Source organism: Salvelinus namaycush, chromosome 4, assembly GCF_016432855.1.
Source record: "Salvelinus namaycush isolate Seneca chromosome 4, SaNama_1.0, whole genome shotgun sequence".
Classification (NCBI taxonomy): Eukaryota; Metazoa; Chordata; class Actinopteri; order Salmoniformes; family Salmonidae; genus Salvelinus; species Salvelinus namaycush.
The window spans coordinates 78,485,690-78,513,103 of record NC_052310.1 but is presented as its reverse complement, the minus strand read 5'-3'; the positions used below and the strand labels follow the sequence as shown (position 1 = coordinate 78,513,103).

Genomic DNA, 27,414 nt, shown 5'->3' with positions numbered 1-27,414 from the left:
TCCCACCCTGTAGATACTCTACTTTAAATCCCACCCTGTAGATACTCTACTTTAAATCCCACCATGTAGATACTCTACATTAAATCCCACCCTGTAGATACTCTACTTTAAATCCCACCCTGTAGATACTCTACTTTAAATCCCACCATGTAGATACTCTACTTTAAATCCCACCATGTAGATACTCTACATTAAATCCCACCCTGTAGGTCCTCTACTTTAAATCCCACCCTGTAGATACTCTACTTTAAATCCCACCATGTAGATACTCTACTTTAAATCCCACCCTGTAGACACTCTACTTTAAATCCCACCAGGTAGATACTCTACTTGAAATTCCACCCTGTAGATACTCTACTTTAAATCCCACCCTGTAGACACTCTACTTTAAATCCCACCCTGTAGATACTCTACTTTAAATCCCACCAGGTAGATACTCTACTTGAAATTCCACCCTGTAGACACTCTACTTTAAATCCCAACCTGTAGATATTCTGCTTTAAATCCCACCCTGTAGATACTCTACTTTAAATCCCACCATGTAGATACTACTTTAAATCCCACCATGTAGATACTCTACTTTAAATCCCACCATGTAGATACTCTACTTTAAATCCCACCCTGTAGACACTACTTTAAATCCCACCCTGTAGACACTACTTTAAATCCCACCCTGTAGACACTACTTTAAATCCCACCCTGTAGACACTACTTTAAATCCCACCCTGTAGACACTACTTTAAATCCCACCCTGTAGATACTCCTTTAAATCCCACCCTGTAGACACTACTTTAAATCCCACCATGTAGATACTCTACTTTAAATCCCACCCTGTAGATACTCTACTTTAAATCCCACCCTGTAGATACTCCTTTAAATCCCACCCTGTAGATACTCCTTTAAATCCCACCCTGTAGACACTACTTTAAATCCCACCATGTAGATACTCTACTTTAAATCCCACCCTGTAGATACTCTACTTTAAATCCCACCATGTAGATACTCTACTTTAAATCCCACCATGTAGATACTACTTTAAATCCCACCATGTAGATACTACTTTAAATCCCACCATGTAGATACTCTACTTTAAATCCCACCCTGTATATACTCTACTTTAAATCCCACCCTGTAGATACTCTACTTTACATCCCACCCTGTAGATATTCTGCTTTAAATCCCACCCTGTAGATACTCTACTTTAAATCCCACCCTGTAGATACTCTACTTTAAATCCCACCCTGTAGATACTACTTTAAATCCCACCATGTAGATACTCTACTTTAAATCCCAACCTGTAGATATTCTGCTTTAAATCCCAACCTGTAGATACTCTACTTTAAATCCCACCATGTAGATACTACTTTAAATCCCACCCTGTAGACACTACTTTAAATCCCACCCTGTAGACACTACTTTAAATCCCACCCTGTAGATACTCTACTTTAAATCCCACCCTGTAGATACTCTACTTTAAATCCCACCATGTAGATACTCTACTTTAAATCCCACCCTGTAGATACTCTACTTTAAATCCCACCCTGTAGATACTCTACTTTAAATCCCACCCTGTAGATACTCTACTTTAAATCCCACCCTGTAGACACTCTACTTTAAATCCCACCCTGTAGACACTCTACTTTAAATCCCACCCTGTAGACACTATACTTTAAATCCCACCCTGTAGACACTCTACTTTAAATCCCACCCTGTAGATACTACTTTAAATCCCACCCTGTAGACACTATACTTTAAATCCCACCATGTAGATACTACTTTAAATCCCACCATGTAGATACTACTTTAAATCCCACCATGTAGATACTACTTTAAATCCCACCCTGTAGACACTACTTTAAATCCCACCCTGTAGATACTCTACTTTAAATCCCACCCTGTAGATACTCTACTTTAAATCCCACCCTGTAGATACTACTTTAAATCCCACCATGTAGATACTACTTTAAATCCCACCCTGTAGACACTACTTTAAATCCCACCCTGTAGATACTCTACTTTAAATCCCACCCTGTAGACACTACTTTAAATCCCACCCTGTAGATACTCTACTTTAAATCCCACCCTGTAGATACTCTACTTTAAATCCCACCATGTAGATACTCTACTTTAAATCCCACCATGTAGATACTACTTTAAATCCCACCATGTAGATACTACTTTAAATCCCACCCTGTAGACACTACTTTAAATCCCACCCTGTAGATACTCTACTTTACATCCCACCCTGTAGATACTCTACTTTACATCCCACCCTGTAGATACTCTACTTTACATCCCACCCTGTAGATTCTCTACTGATATTTGGTCTGCATCTAAATAGCACCCCATTTACTATATAGTGCACTACTTTTGACCAGAGCCCTGTTGGCACTACATATGGAAAAGGGAGCCATTTGGAATGCATACTTGGTATCAGAGCCAGGTCTGTTTGGATAGGAGCATCTGACCCTTGATCTATGGGGTTAAAGGCCCACTCACCTGAGGGCCGGCGGAGCCACGCTCACCGGGGCGACCAGACCTGCCAGGCTCACCCTGCAGAGGAGAGAGGAGAGCGAGGTTGATGGAGAGACAGAGAGGTCCTCTCACTGTGAATAATGCTGTGGCAAACAGTGACAATAATGTAGACATACAAAAATGCATAAAAAAGTGATGTAAAGATTGCAAATATTATGATTAAATTACATATATATATACAGTACCAGTCAAAAGTTTGGACACAACTACTCATTCAAGAGATTTTCTTAATTTTTTATATTTTCTAGATGGTTGAATAATAGTGAATATATCACAACTATGAAATAACATATTTGGAATCATGTAGTAAGCAAAAAGTGTTAAACAAATCAAAATATATTTCATATTTTAGATTCTTCAAAGTAGCCACCCTCTGCCTTGATGACAGCTTTTCACACTTTTGGCAATCTCTCAACCAGCTTCATGAGGTAGTCACCTGGAATGCATTTCAATTAACAGGTGTGCCTTGTTAAAAGTGAATTTGTGGAATTTCTTTCCTTCTTAATGCGTTGGAGCCAATCAGTTATGTTGTGACAAGGTAGGGGTGGTATACAGAAGACAACCCTATTTGGTAAAAGACCAAGTGCATATTATGGCAAGAACAGCTCAAATAAGCAAAGAGAAATGGCAGTCCATCATTACTTTAAGTCATGAAGGTCTGTCAATGCAGAACATTTCAAGAACTTTTAAAGTTTCTTCAAGTGCAATCGCAAAAACCATGAAGTGCTGTGATGAAACTGGCTCTCATGAGGACCGCCACAGGAAAGAAAGACCCAGAGTTACCTCTGCTGCAGATGAAACGTTCATTAGAGTTAGCAGCCTCAGAAATTACAGCCCAAATAAATGCTTCACAGAGTTCAAGTAACAGACACATCTCAACATCAACTGTTCAAAGGAGACTACGTGAATCAGACCTTCATGGTCGAATTTCTGCAAAGAAACCACTACTAAAGGACACCAATAATAAGAAGAGACTTGCTTGGGCCAAGAAACATGAGCAATGGACATTAGACCGGTGGAAATCTGGAAATTCTGCAGCGATACACCATCCTATCTGGTTTGCGCTTAGTGGGATTATCATTTGTTTTTCAACAGGACAATGACCCAACACACCTCTAGACTGTGCAGGGACTATTTGACCAATAAGGAGAGTGATGGAGTGCTGCATCAGATGACCTGGCCTCCACATTCACCCGACTTCAACCCAATTTGATTTCTTTAACACTTTTTTGCTTACTCCATGACTCCATATGTGTTATTTCATAGTTTTGATGTCTTCACTATAATTTCTACAATGTAGAAAATAGTAAAAATAAAGAAAACCATTGAAAGAGTAGGTGTGTCCAAACTTTTGACTGGTACTGTATATATTATGAATACAGTATGTATGTATTTATGTAATCATACATGTCAATATGCAGTGGAGGGAAATATTATGGTGTAAGTTGCAAAGGAGGAAAACTAGAGGAAGTCTACGTTAAGTTCAGTTAACTGTCTTTACTAATGATCATTGTTTCTGAGCTACAGATCTGACTAATGGAATGAGATAGAAGGAAAGTGGAGATCATATCTGACAAACTGAATGAGATAGAAGGAAAGTGGAGATCATATCTGACAAACTGAATGAGATAGAAGGAAAGTGGAGATCATATCTGACAAACTGAATGAGATAGAAGGAAAGTGGAGATCATATCTGACAAACTGAATGAGATAGAAGGTAAGTTAACACAAGGTAAGAAAACACAACTTACATTATCTCCGTTCTTGCCTGGGGGGCCCATTGTACCACGTTGACCCATGGGACCCTACAAGGAACAAACACGTATGAAGGGAGGTGTGTGTGTGTGTGTTGCTTTGTGTCAAAGGTTACTGGGGTATAGTATACATTTATTATGACTGTTATAGATCACAACTGACAGCGCTCACTGAAATATAATATACACACAAGTGTGAATAGTCAGTGTGTGTGTGTGTGTGTGTGTGTGTGTGTGTGGTGTGTGTGTGTGTGTGGGAGGTGGCTACTACAACATGGTCATGGACAGGAAGTGATGCATTCAGAATGTGTGTCAGTTGATATTGATGGGCACAGGAAGTTGTAATGTTTGTATACTCACAGCACCGCCAGGCTCACCAGGCTCGCCAGGGGGGCCATGATGACCGGGGGGACCCTGGACATGAACACAGATCAGACCATATGACACAGGGTATATAAGCTATAAGACTTATTATTATAACAAATTATGGGACATTTTCCGGAAAGAAATGAATCCTAATGCTGTATGTACTAAAAGGCTTTTTCAAAGGAGATTCTCCATTGAGCATGCTTTTTAGTCCCACACTAGACTTAATCTCCGTCCGGGAAACCGGCCCTATAAGACGTACTGTTTTAAGACATAAATATACTACATTGTATACTGTAGAAATGTATGCGGAGTCTCTAAAACAAACTATAGACACATTATGGTCAGAGGGAACATGAGAATGTAGCTGCTATAATAAACACAGACGCAAATAAATGTTTATTTGTTAAAAAAAAAACGAGATGAATGAGGTTGGTGTTGTTGACAACACATCAAATGACTAATGAGAGGATACTTACAGTGTTTCCTGGTGGGCCAGAGAGACCACGGGGACCCATTGGGCCCTGTTGGAAACACAACAACCAATGAATCAATGAATCCATTTGCAGCAGTACTTTACATCCTTTGATTGAGATAAAGTGATTCTGTGAGATATTGTTATCTAAAGGATAAAATAGTTGATGATTGTGAGCGATCACTACCAGAGGACTACTGCAAACCTGAAAGCATCGTACTGTTTAAGCACTAGCTTAGTATAAACTCTACTGTGTCGACAGGATCCATGATCTTCTTCAAAAACACCAATACTAATCTGGTCTGCCTGGGGTCTGGCTATGGGATTGCGTAACTCTGACATTTGTTTAGCAGATGCTTGGTAATAGACAATGGTTGGCCAGTTTTGCATTGCAGCAGTCCACATGATCTGTGTTTCATATTGTTAACATCACTGTTTTGATACTGTCTCTTATCAGGGTTCCTGAAGGGGTCTGTCTCAGCGAGAACCATTTTGGAAAAAAGTGTTTTAATTACTACTTTTATGTGCTATCCTCTGGGAATACAATGCCCATGTATATCTTGCTGTATATGTTTTTACGCAAATAAATTCAATTCAATTACATTTATCCTGGAAATGTGGCTTCACTCTCCACACTAAACAGCACAGAGGAAGAAAAAAAGCAGTTTGTACCATTGGTCCCTGTTGGGCCTGGCCGCCGCTGGATTTCTCATCATAACCGTGGTGCATCTGAGGAGAGAAGTTCTGGAGGAAAGGAAAGAAATGATCAATTTGTTTCTAAAAATAGTTAGCTTTGGATGTTTCTAAATACATACAACATAGAGATGACAAAACAACAAAATATGTTTATAACTAGTTACAACTGTTAATAACACCGTCTGTAACTCATGTTAATAACTGGTTACAACTGTTAATAACACTGTCCGTAACTCATGTTTATAATGGGTTATAACTGTTAATAACACTGTCTGTACTGTAAGTCATGTTTATAATTGGTTTTAATTGTTAATAACAATGTCCATAACCACATTTATAATTGATTATAATTGTTAATAACACTGTCTGTAAGTCATGTTTATAATTGGTTATAATTGTTAATAACACTGTCCCTAAGTCACGTTTATAATTGGTTATAATTGTTATTAACACTGTCTGTAAGTCGTGTTTATAACTGCTATAACTGTTAATAACACTGTCTGTACTGTAAGTCATGTTTATAATAGATTAGAACTGTTAATAACACTGTCTGTAACTCAGGGTTCTGGTCAAAAGTAGTGCACTATATAGGGAACAGGGTGCCATTTGGGATGTAGCTTTAGTCATATAGGGTAAAATAACAGCTTGCTACATCAAACAATTCATTAGAAAATGGGGCAAGTATCTACTAGTATCACTATTAACGAGGAGGAACCTTTTCTATCTACTATCATAACAGATTTGTGTGCCTCTGTTTTCTCTTTCTAGTCCAGGGCTCTCCAACCCTGTTCGTGGAGAGCTACCATACAGTAGGTTTTCACTCCAACCCTGTTCCTGGATAGCTACCATCCTGTAGGTTTTCAATCTAACCCTGATTCTGGAGAGCGACCCTCCTGTAGGTTCTCACTCCAACCCTGTTCTTGGAGAGCTACCATCCTGTAGGTTTTCACTCCAACCCTGTTCCTAGAGAGTTACCATCCTGTAGGTTTTCACTCCAACCCTGTTCCTAGAGAGCTACCATCCTGTAGGTTTTCACTCCAACCCTGTTCCTAGAGAGCTACCATCCTGTAGGTTTTCACTCCAACCCTGTTCCTAGAGAGCTACCATCCTGTAGGTTTTCACTCCAACCCTGTTCCTAGAGAGTTACCATCCTGTAGGTTTTCACTCCAACCCTGTTCCTAGAGAGCTACCATCCTGTAGGTTTTCACTCCAACCCTGTTCCTAGAAAGCTACCATCCTGTAGGGTTTCACTCCAACTCTAATCTAGCACACCTGATTCTAATAATTAGCTGGTTGATAAGATGAATCAGGTTGGTTTCAACAGGGGTTGGAGCGAAAACCTACAGGAGGGTAGCTCTCCAGGAACAGGGTTGGAGTGAAAACCTACAGGAGGGTAGCTCACCAAAAACAAGCTTGGAGAGCCATCCTCTACTCTAACTCTTCTCCTCCATAACCCTGCCTTAGATCAGAGAACCAGGGAGCTGTCCACTCACCACTGGTGCTGAAGGGAGCAGGGCGCTACTATAAACTCACTACTGGTGCTGAAGGGAGCAGGGAGCTACTGTAAACTCACCACGGGTGCTGAAGGGAGCAGGGCGCTACTATAAACTCACCACTGGTGCTGAAGGGAGCAGGGAGCTACTGTAAACTCACCACTGGTGCTGAAGGGAGCAGGGAGCTACTGTAAACTCACCACGGGTGCTGAAGGGAGCAGGGAGCTACTGTAAACTCACCACTGGTGCTGAAGGGAGCAGGGAGCTACTGTAAACTCACCACTGGTGCTGAAGGGAGCAAGGAGCTACTGTAAACTCACCACTGGCGCTGAAGGGAGCAGGGAGCTACTGTAAACTCACCACTGGCGCTGAAGGGAGCAGGGAGCTACTGTAAACTCACCACTGGTGCTGAAGGGAGCAGGGAGCTACTGTAAACTCACCACTGGCGCTGAAGGGAGCAGGGAGCTATTGTAAACTCACTGCTCTCTAACTCAGATATCTGTTGATATTTCCTCTCAGGTAAAAACCATGGATGTAAATAACTCTGGTACAAGACTGGTAGTAACTGGACAATATCCACAGGAAATAGTCAGTGGATATTGTCTTGTCATGAGGTTACTTACTCCACCGCCAAGGCCAGGAGGTCCAGGGGGGCCTGGGGGGCCGGGAAGGCCAGGCTGGCCGTCCATGCCGTCGTTACCGGGAACACCCTCAGGACCCTGAAGAGATGGACAGACAGATACACAGACAGCTAGTCAGTAACAGAGACAGATATATTGACAGACAGCTACTCAGTAACAGCTCAGCCTTCAACAACCCATGGCTGAGTTACTTAGATAAATACAGTTCTGTGTGCGTGCACTGCATTAGACAAATTCAGGCCTATCTTCTAATGCACTTCGTAAGATAAATTATATTTTAATTGGTATAGACCTAAAAGTGGTGGTTGAAGTGGTGAAGTAGCTGTGAATAGAAATTCTGGCATTGTTGATTTTTTTCTTTAAAGTGTTTGAAATCATTCACACCAGTTGGTATGCAAGTGCTGATGGAGCCACTCAAAGAGTAGAGGCTGCAGTATGGGCTGCAAACCTACATTGAACAATGATCCATACATTTGACCTGTGTTGCAAAGGTCAACGTTCAAACAAAGGTCAATATGTTTAATATTTGAAAAATCTGTATCTGTCAATAGAAACTAATGTCAACCTTTACTTTTAAAGACTGGTGTAAGTTAAACAGTTACAATAACATTGTACTGTAAAAACTCGACTGCAAATTAGCTTTGCTGTGTTTAATAGGTGTGTTCAATAGGTGTGTTCCATAGGTATGTTCTATAGGTGTGTTCAATAGGTGTGTTCATTAGGTGTGTTCAATAGGTGTATTCCATAGGTATGTTCTATAGGTGTGTTCAATAGGTGTGTTCATTAGGTGTGTTCAATAGGTGTATTCCATAGGTATGTTCTATAGGTGTGTTCAATAGGTGTGTTCAATAGGTGTATTCCATAGGTATGTTCTATAGGTGTGTTCAATAGGTGTGTAAACTCAGAACCTAATTTCACTGTGTAGTTAATCCATTTGATTCTGTACTGAACAGAAACAGCAGATAAGCCACAGACTGTCTCCTGCTCCTCCCCTTCCAAAATGTCCACCTGTGTTTACAATCCTTTACAGTTCAAATCCCAACCTCCACTTCAAGCACCACTTCTACAAAGCCATGATTCGTCAGAAGAATCAATGACACTAATCCACCGTACCAGAATATGTTTTTCCTTAGGCCTCTCATGGAACATCTAAACCATAGGACATGTAGCAAGCTATACAATTTAATTACAGAAAATAAACAACTTCAAGTTGAACTTAAGTCAAACTTATGTCCTAAGTTGAACTTGAAACTTACATCATCACCCTTGGGGCCAACTCCTCCCTCTGGTCCCTATGAGAAAACAACAAGAGGAAGAGAATCAGCTGTACTACAGTGCTCCTTTCACTGCACTCCAATGAGAGAGGTGTAGTCCTACTGAGGCACCAATGAGAGAGGTGTAGTCCTACTGAGGCACCAATGAGAGAGGTGTAGTCCTACTGAGGCACCAATGAGAGAGGTGTAGTCCTACTGAGGCACCAATGAGAGAGGTGTAGTCCTACTGAGGCACCAATGAGAGATGTGTAGTCCTACTGAGGCACCAATGAGAGAGGTGTAGTCCTACTGAGGCACCAATGAAAGAGGTTTAGGCATACTGAGGCACCAATGAAAGAGGTTTAGGCATACTGAGGCATTTCAATGAAAGAGGTGTAGTTCTACTGAAGCACCAATGAGAGAAGTGTAGGCCTACTGCGGCACCAATGAGAGAGGTGTAGTCCTACTGAGGTAGCAGTATACTTAGCACAAATAAAGGCATTGAACGTTTGTTTGGTGGAAGGTCAAATGGTAAGCCTAGAGCACATTCGAAAGGTATCACAGTTTGAATGAACTGAAATGAATAGAATACACCACACATTTCAACAAATATTACCCATAATGAACATAATGGGCTCATTTATGATGCCTGTAAGCAGGCCAGAACTGTCATTATTCAATAATATGATAACAGTCATGCACCAATGGAGGCTGCAGAGGGAAGGATGGTTCATTATAATGGCTGGAATGGAACTAATGGAATGGTATCAAACCATGTGTTCTATATATTTGATACCATTCCACTGATTACCACCAGCCATTACCACTAAGCCCGTCCTCCCCAATTAAGGTGCAACCAACCTCCTGTGTCATGCACTAATACATTTTCACCGACATAAATCAATCTTGGGAGTAAAATGTGCATAAATACCTCTGTCTCAGGCACTACTGGCCCCTGGGGACCTATGAAATCAATTGAGAGGAAAATATAATATTATTATTACCCCTTATAAACTCATATCAAACATGAACTGTGTAGTAGTACTATCCTGTAAAACAATGTTTCTCAATGTACAATAATACTGTGTTGATAATGAATACATGATGGCTGGACCCCATACAGCAATGCGAAGGCATCACAGGCTTAATGCTGACAAGGCCTATACATGAGGAGATGTGAGTGTAAAATGAATCTGCACATCCACATCTCCAGCATTGAACAGGGTTAATCCATTCATTAAGGTGGAGGGAAAAGAAAAGCAATAGTAATATCCAACTGCATGATTTGCTTCTCATCAATAAGGTATCCACAGTCCATTCTAAGTAATGGCCAGCCCAGTCTGGGCAGTGGAGCCTAAGGGCTGCTCGGTTCCTTTCGGGTTTGTCCCCCTCTGTCTGTAACTGTAAACACTGCAGCCAACTGGTGCCACTAGGCGGCGCCAGAACACTACCACAAAGCACAGGTGGGCGGCAGGTAGCCTAGTTGTTAGAGCGTTGGGCCAGTAACCGAAAGGTTGCTAGATCGAATCCCCTAGCTGACAAGGTAAAAATCTGTCATTCTGCCCCTGAACAAGGCAGTTAACCCACTGTTCCTAGGCCGTCATTGTAAATAAGAATTTGTTCTTACCTGACTTGACTAGTTAAATAAAGGTTAAATAAATAAATATAAAGTCATCAAAGGTAGGCTACCCTCTGTCTCGGAGTCATCGGGGCAGATAGGACAGCATTCGCCGTCGGGGATGATAGGGTCGGCGCAGTCGGTTGTGTCCTCACAAATCACTTCGTCGCACATAACGGTTCCGCTGTCGCAGACGCAGATCTGGCAGGGTTCAGGTTTCCACACATCCTTATCGTTGTACTGTTGGCCATCCAACGAGCAGCTGCCGAATCCACCTGGGAAGATGGAGTTTAGGAGACGCAAGGTAAGTCACATGGCAAATAAATAAACCAGAAGTGACAAATCAGAAGTGACATAATTTAAGCAGAAGGCCTCCTACTTCTAACGTGTAGGCTAAACCCAAACCTCTTTGAATAAAAATGTGACAATGCAGAAAAAACTAGAAAAGAGCAAACCAGTCATGACTATGAAACTGAAGTCCTGCCATAGGTACTGTAGACCTAATGTAGGATCCTAGGAGGCCACTCTCAATGAATCGACATAGGTCTAAGATTGGCAAGGCCTAGACTTACCAAGATCCCAAAAGCTCAAGGCCCAACTTGAGAATCCTTTAGATATTTATTAGATGTAGGCCTATTTAGAGAATTTTTAAGAAAAAGTAGCCTACAGAGACCCTGCTACTCCCTACTACAGGCATAAATGAACTGAATGTTCTATTGTGTTGCACTGGTTGTTGCCTTTGCAGTAGACCAGCATTGGCCAAAGGCCATGGGGGTGTCTAATGGGAGTTGTAAGGTGGTCGGTGAAAATGGGGGAGCCGCCCCCTCGAAAACATAAAACGTTTCCAAATGCAATGAAATGCTTTGTGGCATGCATCATTACCAAGGCCTATGTTTGAACTTTGAACTACAAGCAATGTTTTAGCTAGTATCAGACAGGCCTAGGCCTATAGCCAACATCAGACAGGCCTGTAGGCTCTCTAATTGGGGTTCCGGTGGGTCCCTATACTTGTAATTGTTAATATCTACCACATAGTGGCGCTCCCAGCCTGCACAATGACAATATCTACAGAGCCACATGCCCCTCCCTATATCCAATCTGATCAATTGATGTCTAGACAATTCCATTGAAGACGTCATAGTTAAACTATTTTCACTTAATTTGACTCCCTGGATTAAAGTTATTCTTAAACAAGCAATAGAAACTTCTTATTGCAAATTCCATTTTGGTTTGTTAAATAGGTTACAAACTTCCATTTATACTAGTAGGCCAATGGGGAATAAGGCGTGGCTTTCCTATTGTCTAATCTTTCAGGAGCTTTTTCCAGTCCAGGCATAATTCGTTGTTGCGTTGTTCATAATATAATTCCTAGATTTTGGTGATAGGCCTCAGATGCAAAAAACTTTTGTTCTGAGCTTTTTTTCAGAAAAATATGTCCTCACTGCTTATTTTTATTTAATTTACATCAGCAATATATTTTTTTTTCAAGTGGTTTGTAAATGTTTAGTTTATTCCAATTCCATCTGAACATCTTGTCATCATTGCGCATCCAAGCTTTTGCAGCAGCTAGAATTTCCCTTGCCCGAGGACATGGAATAGCGCGTGAACAGCGATGGCAGGGGCGCGCTAAACATGTGTCTGCACGCCAAGGGAACGCTCAGCCATGGAAGCAGAACAATATAAAATCCTTGATCAATGCATCGAGCTTCGGAGCTCCAAAAGCAATGGTATAGCCCCTTTGATGATGTTTGCTGACAATTTAACGCCATGTTTCCCACAGGGTAGGTAAGCATCATTTGTAACATCCCAAACACAAAAGAAAGGTGCGCAGCATCCTTTTACGCGCTATCCAATTCTTCCTGCGAGCGTCCCTGTCCCATAATCTCATATAAAGTGATACTTACTATCGTCCTCTCCTTGACCTCTCGCCAATAGTACTGTTGCGCTCAGCAACAGCGCTAACCGAATATCCACAAAGCTGAACATGTCTAAATATTAGACATGTAGACTCTTTGAGGCAAGGGGAATCCTGGTTTTACTCCTCAGACTCCAACCATAAAACGTAGTGTCCGGTTCTTTGTTACTCCAATCCAGACCCTGACAGAACCTCCCTACTGCCTAAACAAATGAGTAAACTGGGCTTTTATATGCCAAACTTTTGGGGAGGTCCTGGGAGCAGAAGATAACTTGTACATGTTCAAGTGAAAGGAGTCCCTCCTTCACAGTTCGGGGGGAAGGGTGTCATTTAAAACATGTAAAACAAGTTCACATTTAGGTATAAACGTGGACATTCAAACACCGGGGCTGTCATCTTCCGACTCCATGGATATTTTTTGCTTATTCAAACGAACTATTTTCAATTCTACTTAAATCTTGATAGTAGCCTATTCAACTTGAGGCAACTTGTCAGGAACGTTTTTAAATCAACATTTTGGAACATGCAATCAAGTATTTCATTATTTCAATTGCGTTGTAAGCTAAGTATTTTATTTTATGTGGAATAGTAACAGCTGAGTTTAGGTTGTGCAATTTCAGATGATGTTGTTGCATGTGGATTTTTTCCAGCAGACACCTTTGTGTCATGGAATATCAGAATGCAAGGATCTGAATAATTATCTGATCGTGACAGATCATGAAAACTGCTTCAGAAATTAAGCTTTGATTGACGTTTACGCACAGTTTTACACACATATGTTAACTGTTTACACATAGAGATGCTACTTAAGGCTGGCCAAGGAAGCCTACAGTTGATACATGTCTTATGGGGTCTCATGTCGTTTTATTGATTGATAGCAATGATAGCCATAATGTTTACATTATTGGGTCCTACAGATGGATGCTATCACAGTAGTTCGGAAATGAATCACTCTTGACAATAATTGGAAACGTGGCATGGAGATGCCCACTTATGAATGAAGATCACATAACATTGTGCTAAGATAGTCTTGATGTAATGAGCTTCGAACAGATATGTGCCATGAGTTTCTAGTTGTTGAGATGATTTTAAAATGCATTTATTACTTGTATAGGCTACACTCTCATTCAAGTTTTTTACTTGACATCAACATCCAAACAAAACTTCAATTAAAATGGTATACCTACAATGTGCATCCAACATTCTGTTTTATTTATTTTCTTCATTCTGATTTTGTTTCACTCATCACAGTGTTTGGTTGACACACATTTCATAAAGACAATTGAAGGGTGCATACAATCCAGCACAATAATCACTTCTGGGATTGAATGCATTGTAATTACATGACATGCATAATGCAGCTTCTCAAAATCTGGGTTGCCACTCCCATGTGTACGATGATGCTTGAGAAGAAGAAGAGAGGAAATTGTGGCAGTATTACAAAAGACTCTCATTGCACTCTCGGTGAGAGGACACGTTGCAGCTTCTATTAACGTAGCCATATCTGACATCCTTCCTTCTCTAATTAGCTTTTTCTTCTACTGTATGCCACGGAGGCACTCAGCCTAGAAACATGTATTTGACTTTCTAATTACAATGAGTGAAATAATCAGAAGGAACAATTGCACGTTTTGCAGCATTACTATTTCAACTTTTAATATGTTAATTACAGTATCTTCAGCATCACTAAGAGAGGAAGTCACATTTATATTTCGAATGACCAACTGTTTAAAAACAGAAGAGGACTCAATGACTTAGGACACTGAAATATTTTTCCTTAAAAATGAATATACACACTCTCATACTGGACATCACAAATAAGAATCAACACTTCTAAACATCTTCTGAAATGTGTTGAGCTGTGCTATTGCTTAAATTATGTCACCTATCTTTCATTAACTAGGCTTATTTGATGTACAGTATCTGCTATATATATACATATATAGTGGGTGTTATATATACAGTACTAGTCAAAAGTTTGGACATACCTACTCATTGAAGGGTTTTTCTATATTGTACTATTTTCTACATTGGAGAATATTAGTGAAGACGTCAACACTATGAAATTACACACATGGAATCATGTAGTAACCAAAAAAGTTTAAACAAATCAAAATATATTTTATATTTGAGATTCTTCAAAGTAGCCACCCTCTGCCTTGATGACAGCTTTGCACACTCTTGGCCTTCTCTCAACCAGCTTCATGAGGTAGTCACCTGGAATGCATTTCAATTAAGTGTGTGCCTTTTTAAAAGTTAATTTGTGGAATTTGTTTCCTCCTAATGCATTTGAGCAAATCAGTTGTGTTGTGACAAGATAGAGGTGATATACAGAAGATAGCCCTATTTGGTAAAAGAGCAAGTCCATATTATGGCAAGAACAGCTCAGCTCAACTAAGTAAAGAGAAAAGACAGTTCATCATTATTTTAAGACATGAAGGTCAGTCAATCTGGAAAATGTCAAGAACTTTTAAACTTTCTTCAAGGGCAGTCGCAAAAATCATCATGCGAAATGATGAAACTGGCTCTCATGAGGACTGCCACAAAAAAAAGGAAGACCCAGAGTTACCTCTTCTGCAGAGGATAAGTTCATGGATCCAACCGCCGTGTCTTTGTGAGATGCAGAGTAGGTGAAAGGATGATCAACGCATGTGTGGTTCCCACCGTGAAGCATTGAGAAGGAGGTGTGATGGTGTGGGGGTGCTTTGCTGGTGACAATGTGGATGATTTACTTTGAATTCAAAGCACACTTAACCAGCATGGCTACCACAGCATTCTGCAGTGATACGTCATCCCATCTGGTTTGCAATTAGTGGGACAATCATTTGTTTTTCAACAGGACAATGACCCAAAACACACCTCCAGGCTGTGTAAGTGCTATGTGAATGAGAAGAAAAGTGATGGTGCTGCATCAGATGACCTGGCCTCCACAATCATCTGACCTCAACCGAATTGAGATAGTGTGGGATGAGTTGGACTGCAGAGTGAAGGAAAAGCATCCAACAAGTGCTCAGCATATGTGGGAACTCCTTCAAGACAGTAGGAAAAGCATTCCTCATGAAGCTGGTTGAGAGAATGCCAAGAGTGTGCAACGCTGTCATTAAGGCAAAGGGTGGCTACTTTGAAGAAGCAATTTCATAGTGTTGATGTCTTCACTATTATTCTACCATCTAGAAAATATAAAATATTAAGAAAATCCCTTGAATGAGTAGGTGTGTCCAAACTTTATATATACAGTTGAAGTCGGAAGTTTACATATGCCTTAGCCAAATACATTTAAACTCAGTTTTTCACAATTCCTGACATTTAATCCTAGTAAAAATTGCCTGTCGTAGGTCAGTTAGGATCACCACTTTATTTTAAGAATGTGAATTGTCAGAATACTAGTAGAGAGGATTATTTATTTCAGCTTTTATTTCTTTAATCACATTCCCAGTGGGTCAGAAGATTACATGCACTCACATAGTATTTGGTAGCATTAAATTGTTTAACTTGGGTCAAACGTTTTGGGTAGCCTTCCACAAGCTTCCCACAATAAGTTGGGTGAATTTTGGCCCATTCCTCAAGACAGAGCTCGTGTAAGTGAGTCAGGTTTGTAGGCCTCCATGCTCGCACACACTTTTTCAGTTCTGCCCAAAAATCTTCGATGGGATTGAGGTCAGGGCTTTGTGATGGCCACTCCAATACCTTGACATTGTTGTCCTGAAGCCATTTTGCCACAACTTTGGAAGTATGCTTGGGGTCATTGTCCATTTGGAAGACCCATTTGCGACCAAGCTTTAACTTCCTAACTGATGTCTTGAGATGTTGCTTCAATATATCCACATAATTTCCCTTCGTCATGATGCCATCTATTTTGTGAAGTGCACCAGTCCCTCCTGCAGCAAAGCACCCCTACATCATGATGCTGCCACCCCAATGCTTCACGGTTGGGATGGTGTTCTTCGGCTTGCAAGCCTCCTCCTTATTCCTCCAAACATAACGATGGTCATTATGGCCAAATAGTTATATTTTTGATTCATCAGACCAGAGGACATTTCTCCAAAAAGTACGATCTTTGTACCCATGTGCAGTTGCAAACCGTAGTCTGGCTTTTTTATAGCGGTTTTGGAGCAGTGGCTTCTTCCTTGCGGAGCGGCCTTTCAGGTTATGTCGATATAGGACTTGTTTTACTGTGGCTATAGATACTTTTGTACCTGTTTCCTCCAGTATCTTCACAAGGTCCTTTGCTGTTGTTCTGGGATTGATTTGCACTTTTCGCACCAAAGGGCCTTCATCTCTAGGAGACAGAACGAGTCTCCTTCCTGAGCGGTATGAAGGCTGTGTGGTCCCATGGTGTTCGTACTTGCGTACTATTGTGTGTACAGATGAAGGTGGTACCTTCAGGCATTTGGAAATTGCTCCCAAAGATGAACCAGACTCGTGGAGGTCTTGGCTGATTTCTTTTGATTTTCCCATGATGTCAAGTAAAGAGGCACTGAGTTTGAAGGTAGGCCTAGAAATACATCCACAGGTACACCTCCAATTGACTCAAATGATGTCTATCAGAAGCTTCTAAAGCCATGACATCATTTTCTGGAATTTTCCAAGCTGTTTAAAGGCAAAGTCAATTTAGTGTATGTAAACTTCTGACCCACTGGAATTGTGATACAGTGAATTATAAGTGAAATAATCTGTCTGTAAACAATTGTTGGAAAAATTACTTGTGTCATGCACAAAGTAGATGTCCTAACTGACATGCCAAAACTATAGTTTGTTAACAAGAAATTTGTGGAGTGGTTGAATGACTCCAACCTAAGTGTATGTAAACTTCCGACTTCTACTGTATATATATATATATATATATATATATATATATATATATATATATATATATATATATACGTTACAGCCTGATTCTAAAATGGATTAAATTAAAAAAACTTCTCAGCATCCTACACACAATTCCTTATAACGATAAAGCGAAAACAGGTTTTTAGAAATGTTTGCAAATGTATTAAAAATAACAAACAGAAATACCTTATTTACAAATGTAAGTATTCAGACTCTTTGCTATGAGCCTCATCATCCTTGAGATGTTTCTATAACTTGATTGGAGTCCACCTATGGTAAATTCAATTGATTGGATATGATTTGGAAAGGCACACACCTGTCAATATAAGGTCCCACAGTTAACAGTGCATTTTCTGGAGAAACTACACAAATACAGGTGAGCCAAGCTTGTAGCGTCATACCCAAGAAGACTCGAGGCTGTAAACGCTTCCAAACATGTTTTAACAAAGTACTCCGTAAAGGGTCTGAATACTTACATAAATGTGATATTTCAGTTTTAAATTTTTTATAAATCAGCAAAAATGTATAAAATCCTGTTTTTGCTTTGTCATTATGGGGTATTGTGTGTGGATTGATGAGGGAAAAAAACATTTAATCAATTTTATAATTAATCTGTAACCTAACAAAATGTGGAAAAAGTCAAGGAGTCTGAATAATTTCGGAAGGCACTGTATATATGCTGAGTGTTATATATATATAATGGTTGTTAAATCTATATGATGAGTGTTTTATATATATATCTATACAATGGTAGTTATATATATATATGCTGGGTGTTGTTTATATATATATATATATATATAATGGTTGTTATATATATCTATATGCTGGGTGTTTTATATATATACAGTGGGGCAAAAAAGTATTTAGTCAGCCACCAATTGTGCAAGTTCTCCCACTTAAAAAGATGAGAGAGGCCTGTAATTTTCATCATAGCTACACTTCAACTATGACAGACAAAATGAGAAAAAAAATCCAGAAAATGACATTGTAGGATTTTTAATGAATTTATTTGCAAATTATGGTGGAAAATAAGTATTCACTCTGCGGTCCAACTCATCCCAAAACATCTCAATTTGGTTGAGGTCGGGTGATTGTGGAGGCCAGGTCATCTGATGCAGCGTTCCATCACTCTCCTTCTTTTTAAAATAGCATTACACGGCCTGGAGTTGTGTTGGGTCATCGTCCTGTTGAAAAACAAATGTTAGTCCCACTAATTGCAAACCAGTTGGGTTGGCGTATCGCTGTAGAATTATGTGGTAGCCATGCTGGTTAAGTGTGCCTTGAATTCTAAATAAATCACAGACAGTGTCACCAGCAAAGCACCCCCACATCATCACAACTCCTCCTCCATGCTTCATGGTGGGAACCACACATGTGGAGATCATCCGTTCACCTATTCTGCGTCTCACAAAGACACAGTGGTTAGAACCAAAAATCTCAAATTTGGACTCATCAGACCAAAGGACAGATTTCCACCGTTCTAATGTCTATTGCTCAGTCAGAACCGTCCAAAGTAGTGATGCTAGTCGGGAGGGCGGGTGCGGGCAGCGAATGGTTGAAAAGCATGCATTTAGTTTTACTAGCGTTTAAGAGCAGTTGGAGGCCACGGAAGTAGTGTTGTATGGCATTGAAGCTCGTTTGGAGGTTTGTTAACACAGTGTCCAAAGAAGGGCAAGAAGTATACAGAATGGTGTCGTCTGCGTAGAGGTGAATCAGGGAATCACCCACAGCAAGAGCGACATCGCTGATATATACAGAGAAAAGAGTCAGCCCGAGAATTGAACCCTGTGGTACCCCCATAGAGGCTGCCAGAGGTCCGGACAACAGGCCCTCCGATTTGACACACTGAACTCTATCTGAGAAGTAGTTGGTGAACCAGGGGAGGCAGTCATTTGAAAAACCAAGGCTGTTTAGTCTGCCGATAAGAATACGATGATTGACAGAGTCGAAAGCCTTGGCCAGGTCAATGAAGACGGCTGCACAGTACTGTCTTTTATCGATGGCGGTTATGATATCGTTTAGTACCTTGAGCGTGGCTGAGGTGCACCCGTGACCAGCTCGGAAACCAGATTGCACAGGGAGAAGGTACAGTGGGATTCGAAATGGTCGGTGATCTGTTTATTAACTAACTTAACTTGGAAGACACTTTAAACTTTAGGTCACCGGTAACTTGGTATGCTAAACGTGACATTTTTGGGCCTTCCTCTGACACCGCCTAGTATATAGGTCGTCGATGGCAGGAAGTCTGACCCCAGTGATGTACTGGGAGGTACGCTCTATCCTCTGTTGCACCTTACAGTCAGATGCCGAGCAGTTGCCATACCAGGCGGTGATGCAACTGGTCAGGATGCTCTCGATGGTGCAGCTGTAGAACTTTTTGAGGATCTGGGGACCCATGTCAATTCTATTCAGTCTCCTGTGGGCGAAAAGGTGTTCTCGTGCACTCTTCATGACTATCTTGGTGTGTTTGGACCATGATAGTTCATTGGTGATGTGTTCATTGCTCACATTGAGGGAGAGGTTGTTGTCCTGGCACTACACTGCCAGGTCTCTGACCTCCTCCCTATAGGCTGTCTCATCATTGTCGGTGATCAGACCTACCACTGTTGTGTCGTCAGCAAACTTAATGATCATGTTGGAGTCGTGCTTGGGTACATTGAGTACAGGAGGGGACTAAGCACACACCCCTAAGTGTCCTGAGTGTTGAGGATCAGCGTGGCAGATATGTTTATACCTACCCTTACCACCTGGGGGCGCCCTATCAAGAAGTCCAGGATCCAGTTGCAGAGGGAGGTGTTTAGTCCCAGGATCTTTAGCTTAGTGATGAGCTTTGTAGGCACTATGGTGTTGTACGCTGAGCTGTAGTTATTGAACAGCATTCTCACATAGGTGTTCCTTTTGTCCAGGTGGGACAGGGCAGTGTGAAGTGCGATTGAGATTGCGTCACCTGTGGATCTGTAGGGGCGGCATGCGAATTGGAGTGGGAATAGGTTTTCCGGGATGATGGTGTTGATGTGAGCCATGACCAGCCTTTCAAAGCACTTCATGGCTACCGACGTGAGTGCTACAGGGCGGTAATCATTTAGGCAGGTTACCTTCGCTTTTTTGGGCACAGGGACTATAGTGGTCTGCTTGAAACATGTAGGTATTACAGACTCGGACAAGGAGAGGTTGAAAATGTCAGGGATGACACTTGCCAGTTGGTCCGCACATGCTTTGAGTACACGTGCTGGTAATCCGTCTGGCCCGAGGCTTTGTGAATGTTGACATGTCTAAAGGTCTTGTTCACATCGGCTACGGAGAGCGTGATCACACAGTCGTGCGGAGCAGCTGGTGCTCTCATGCATGCTTCAGTGTTGCTTGTCTCGAAGCGAGCATTAAAGGCATTTTTTGCTCATCTGGTAGGCTCGCATCACTGGGCAGCTCACGGCTAGGTTTCGCTTTGTAGTTAGTAATAGTTTGCAATCCCTGCCACATCTGACGAGCATCAGAGCCGGTGTAGTAGGATTCAATCTCAGTCCTATATTGAAGCTTTGCATGTTTGATGGTTTGTCTGAGGGCATAGCCAGATTTTTTATAAGCATCCGGATTGGTGTCCCGCTCATTGAAAGCGGCAGCTCTAGCCTTTAGCTCGGCGAGGGAGAGCTTTGTATGCGTCTCTGTGTTTGGAGTAAAGGTGGTCTAGAGTTTTCTTTCCTCTGGTTGCACATATGACATGTTGGTAGAAATGATGTAAAATGAACATAAGTTTTCCTGCATTAAAGTCCTCAGCCACTAGGAGCGCCCTTCTGGATGAGCATTTTCTTGTTTGCTTATGGCCATATGCAGCTCGTTGAGTGCAGTCTTAGTGCCAGCATTGGTTTGTGGTGGTAAACAGACGGCTGCGAATAATGTAGATGAGAACTCTCTTGTTGGATAGCGTGGTCTGCAGCTTATCGTACGGTACTCTACCTCAGGCGAGCAATACCTCAATACCTACTGTCACATGCACTCTTTAAATACCTCAGTGTCTGGGAAGGGCTTGGTGTGTTTGGGTTTTTGGGCTCAAATTGAGTGAGGGTATCCCATACCCTTTGTTAAAGAAAAGGGCAAAAAGGATACCTGTTGTTAGCTTTATATTTAAATTTGAATACATGTATACATGAAAGTATCCAGATAATATCAAGCGTTCTATAACAATGCTTAACTCCCTGATACTTTATGCTAGAAACAAGCTTAAAAATGCCAGCGAAAGACATGATGCATATGGAGATATATTGATTCCTCTCTTTGACATTCTGAAGCTGAACTGTAGCCTATAATATTCAAGGAGACAAACAAATTGACTTTGCTATTTTGTCCCTATTAATTGGGCTTTTCACTTTCTGAAAAGAGAAGATATTTGTTTAAACCCAGGCAGCTTTTAGGGAAGCACTTCTGTTTTAGGGTTATGCAATGGACGAGTAACCAGCAGTTGAAGCTTACATTTTTCTTTGCCAGTAGAGCGTCTGTCTGGGTGGAAAGGTAACTTTTGAAAGTACCATGCTTAGATTTATAAGGATGCCTAAGATTGAATTATTTGCAAACAGTGTTGCAAACAAGACACTGGTTTGACGTTGGAGAAATATGGTACGAATGCCTCTTTCTCTGTCCATTCTTCGCTGAATCTTCTATTTTCATTATCCTCCTTTCTTTGGAGACTTTTTCAGCCCAACATTTTCTTTTGATTACAAGATGTTTTTCCCCAATCAACGCACACAAGGTGATTTTATCAATGTACGCATATTAGGCTATGTTATTGACATTGAACTGATTATATAGCCTACTAACGAGATGTGTTAAAAGTTGTGTTTAATTTGCAGTGTAGGCCTATGAATTGGGCTGCTATTATGTTCTGTTCCTCCAACTTTCAGGTGAGAATAAATTGGCCCATTGCCAAACCTATTGCTGACCCCTGCTATACATAGTTTAGCGGGGATAGGAGGGGGGCGGCAGGTATTTGTCTCGCCTAGGGCGACAGAACGTCCAGGGCCGGCCCTGACTGGCCCATTGGGTTGTACAAAAAGTGAACTCTCCTACATGAGTGTGCTGGTATTATCGTTGTTGTCTTGTCAAAATCACCAACCTGTCACACAGTGACAGCCTATAGGTTCACCACTGTACTAATCTGTCACACAGTGACAGCCTATAGGTTCACCACTGTACTAATCTGTCACACAGTGACAGCCTATAGGTTCACCACTGTACTAACCTGTCACACACTGAAGACCTGTAGGTTCACCACAGTACTAACCTGTAACACACTGAAGGCCTATAGGTTCACCACTGTACTAACCTGTCACACAGTGACGGCCTATAGGTTCACCACTGTACTAACCTGTCACACACTGAAGACCTGTAGGTTCACCACAGTACTAACCTGTCACACACTGAAGACCTGTAGGTTCACCACTGTACTAACCTGTCACACACTGAAGACCTGTAGGTTCACCACTGTACTAACCTGTCACACACTGAAGACCTGTAGGTTCACCACAGTACTAACCTGTCACACACTGAAGACCTATAGGTTCACCACTGTACTAACCTGTCACACACTGAAGACCTGTAGGTTCACCACTGTACTAACCTGTCACACACTGAAGGCCTATAGGTTCACCACTGTACTAACCTGTCACACACTGAAGACCTGTAGGTTCACCACTGTACTAACCTGTCACACAGTGACGGCCTATAGGTTCACCACTGTACTAACCTGTCACACACTGAAGACCTATAGGTTCACCACTGTACTAACCTGTCACACACTGAAGGCCTGTAGGTTCACCACTGTACTAATCTGTCACACAGTGACGGCCTATAGGTTCACCACTGTACTAACCTGTCACACAGTGAAGACCTGTAGGTTCACCACTGTACTAACCTGTCACACACTGAAGACCTATAGGTTCACCACTGTACTAACCTGTCACACACTGAAGACCTGTAGGTTCACCACTGTACTAACCTGTCACACACTGAAGACCTGTAGGTTCACCACTGTACTAACCTGTCACACAGTGACGGCCTATAGGTTCACCACTGTACTAACCTGTCACACAGTGAAGACCTGTAGGTTCACCACTGTACTAACCTGTCACACACTGAAGACCTGTAGGTTCACCACTGTACTAACCTGTCACACAGTGACGGCCTATAGGTTCACCACTGTACTAACCTGTCACACACTGAAGGCCTATAGGTTCACCACTGTAACCTGTCACACACTGAAGGCCTATAGGTTCACCACTGTACTAACCTGTCACACACTGAAGACTTGTAGGTTCACCACTGTACTAACCTGTCACACACTGAAGACCTGTAGGTTCACCACTGTACTAATCTGTCACACAGTGAAGACCTGTAGGTTCATCACTGTACTAACCTGTCACACACTGAAGGCCTATAGGTTCACCACTGTACTAATCTGTCACACAGTGAAGACCTGTAGGTTCACCACTGTACTAACCTGTCACACACTGAAGACCTGTAGGTTCACCACTGTACTAACCTGTCACACACTGAAGACCTGTAGGTTCACCACTGTACTAACCTGTCACACAGTGATGGCCTATAGGTTCACCACTGTACTAATCTGTCACACAGTGACAGCCTATAGGTTCACCACTGTACTAACCTGTCACACACTGAAGACCTGTAGGTTCACCACAGTACTAACCTGTAACACACTGAAGGCCTATAGGTTCACCACTGTACTAACCTGTCACACAGTGACGGCCTATAGGTTCACCACTGTACTAACCTGTCACACACTGAGACCCTGTAGTCCCACAGTACTAACCTGTCACACACTGAAGACTGTAGGTTCACCACTGTACTAACCTGTCACACACTGAAGACCTTAGGTTCACCACTGTCACTAACCTGTCCACACACTGAAGACCTAGGTTTCACCACTGTACTACCTGTCACACACTGAAGCCTTAGGTTCACCACTGTACTAACCTTGTCACACACTGAAGGCCTATAGGTTCACCACTGTACATAACCTGTCACACAGTGAAGACCTATAGGTTCACCACTGTACTAACCTGTCACACCTGAAGGCCTATAGTTTCACCACTGTACTAACCTGTCACACCACTGAAGCCTGTAGGTTCACCACTACGTAATCTGTCACACACAGTGACGGCCTATAGGTTCACCACTGTACTAACCTGTCCACAGTGAAGACCTGTAGGTTCACCACTGTACTAACCTGTACACACTGAAGCCTATAGGTTCACCACTGTACTAACCTGTCACACACTGAAGACTTGTATTTCACCACTGTACTAACCTGTCACACACTGAAGACCTGTAGGTTCACCACTGTACTAACCTGTCACACAGTGACGAGCCTATAGGTTCACCACTGTACTAATCCTGTCACACAGTGATACCTATAGGTTCACCACTGTACTAACCTGTCACACAGTGAAGACCTGTAGGTTCACCACTGTACTTAACCTGTAACACAACCTGAAGGCCTATAGGTTCACCACTGTACTAACCTGTCCACACACTGAAGACCTGTAGGTTCACCACTGTACTAACCTGTCACAACACTGAAGACCTGTAGGTTCACCACTGTACTAACCTGTCACACACTGAGCCTGTAGGTTCACCACTGTACTAACTGTCACACAGTGAGGCCTGTAGGTTCACACACTGTAACTAACCTGTCACAAACACTGAAGACCTGTAGGTTCACCCACTGTACTAACCTGTCAACACACTGAAGACCGTAGGTTCCCCTGTACTAACTGTCACACGTGACGGCCTATAGGTTCACCACTGTACTAACCTTGTCACACAGTGAAGACCTATAGGTTCACCACTGTACTAACCTGTCACACAGTGAGGCCTATAGGTTCACCACTGTACTACACCTGTCCACATGAAGACCTATAGGTTCACCACTGTACTACCTGTCACACATGACGGCCTATAGGTTCACCACTGTATAACTGTCACACCTGAAGACCTATAGGTTCACCACTTACTAACCTGTCACACAGTGAAGACCTTAGGTTCACCACGTACTAACTGTCACACGTGAAGACCTATAGTTCACCACTGTTCTAACCTGTCACACAGTGACGGCATATAGGTTCACCACTGTACTAACCTGTCACACAGTGAAGACCTGTAGGTTTCACCACTGTACTAACCTGTCACACACTGAAGCCTATAGGTTCACCACTGTACTTAACCTGTCACACACTGAAGACCTGTAGGTTCCACCACTGTACTAACCTGTCACACACTGAAGACCTGTAGGTTCACCACTGTACTAACCTGTCACACACTGAAGACCTATAGGTTCACCACTGTACTAACCTGTCACCACTGAAGACCTGTAGGTTCACCACTGTACTAACCTGTCACACACTGAAGACCTATAGGTTCACCACTGTACTAACCTGTCACACAGCTGAAGCCTATAGGTTCACCACTGTACTACCTGTCACACATGAGCCTTAGGTTCACCACTGTACTAACCTGTCACACACTGAAGACCTGTAGGTTCACCACGTACTAACCTGTCACACATGAATACCTGTAGGTTCACCACTGTACTAACCTGTCACACAGTGAAGACCTGTAGGTCCCACACTGTACTAACCTGTCACACACTGAAGGCCTATAGGTTCACCACTGTACTAACCTGTCACACAGTGAAACCTGTAGGTTCACCACTGTACTAACCTGTCACACACTGAAGCACTATAGGTTCACCACTGTACTAACCTGTCACACACTGACGGCCTGTAGGTTTCACCACTGTACTAATCTTACACAGTGACGGCCTATAGGTTCACCACTGTACTAACCTGTCACACATGAAGACCTGTAGGTTCACCACAGTACTAACCTGTACACACTGAAGGCCTGTAGGTTCACCACTGTACTAACCTGTCACACACTGAGACTTGTAGGTTCACCACTGTACTAACCTGTCACACACTGAAGACCTGTAGGTTCACCACTGTACTAACCTGTCACACAGTGACGGCCTATAGGTTCACCACTGTACTAATCTGTCACACAGTGAAACCTATAGGTTCACACACTGTACTAACCTGTCCACACAGTGAAGACCCTGTAGGTTTCACCACGTACTAACCTGTACCACTGAACCGTAGCCTATAGGTTCACCACTGTACTAACCTGTCACACACTGAAGACCTGTAGGTTCACACACTGTACTAACCTGTCACACAGTGAGGCCTATAGGTTCACCACTGTACTAACTGTCACACAGTGACAGCCTATTAGGTTCCCACTGTACTAACCTGTCACACAGTGAAGACCTTAGGTTCACCACATGTACTAACCTGTACACACTGAAGGCCTATAGGTTTCACCACTGTAGCTAACTGTCCACACCTGAAGACCTGTAGGTTCACCACTGTACTAACCGTCACACACTGAGACCTGTAGGTTCACCACTGTACTAACCTGTCCACAGTGAAGACCTGTAGGTTCCACTGTACTAACCTGTCACACACTGAAGGCCTATAGGTTCACCACTGTACTAACCTGTCACACAGTGAAGACCTGTAGGTTCACCACTGTACTAACCTGTCACACACTGAAGACCTGTAGGTCACCACTGTACTAACCTGTCCACACTGAAGACCTGTTAGTTCACCACTGTACTAACCTGTCACACAGTGAGACCTATAGGTTCACCACTGTACTAACTGTCACACAGTGACAGCCTATAGTTTCACCACTGTACTAACCTGTCACACACTGAAGACCTGTAGGTTCACCACAGTACTAACCTGTACACAACTGAAGGCCT

General features: G+C 42.1%; 1 protein-coding gene across 1 annotated transcript in view; it reads right to left on the bottom strand.

Moving 5' to 3' along the window:
- The window catches only part of LOC120046838 (collagen alpha-1(I) chain-like), a 37,462-nt gene extending 24,522 nt beyond the window's left edge, over positions 1–12,940 (bottom strand). The window contains exons 1-10 of the mRNA XM_038992385.1: positions 12,736–12,940; positions 10,903–11,106; positions 10,145–10,176; positions 9,217–9,252; positions 7,943–8,038; positions 5,803–5,874; positions 5,135–5,179; positions 4,650–4,703; positions 4,287–4,340; positions 2,500–2,553 (exon numbers count right to left, since the gene is read on the bottom strand). Coding sequence (XP_038848313.1) covers positions 2,500–2,553; positions 4,287–4,340; positions 4,650–4,703; positions 5,135–5,179; positions 5,803–5,874; positions 7,943–8,038; positions 9,217–9,252; positions 10,145–10,176; positions 10,903–11,106; positions 12,736–12,817 — 729 coding nt within the window. The 5' untranslated portion in view covers positions 12,818–12,940. The remainder of the gene's footprint in view (positions 1–2,499; positions 2,554–4,286; positions 4,341–4,649; positions 4,704–5,134; positions 5,180–5,802; positions 5,875–7,942; positions 8,039–9,216; positions 9,253–10,144; positions 10,177–10,902; positions 11,107–12,735) is intronic.
- Positions 12,941–27,414: the final 14,474 nt, after the last annotated feature.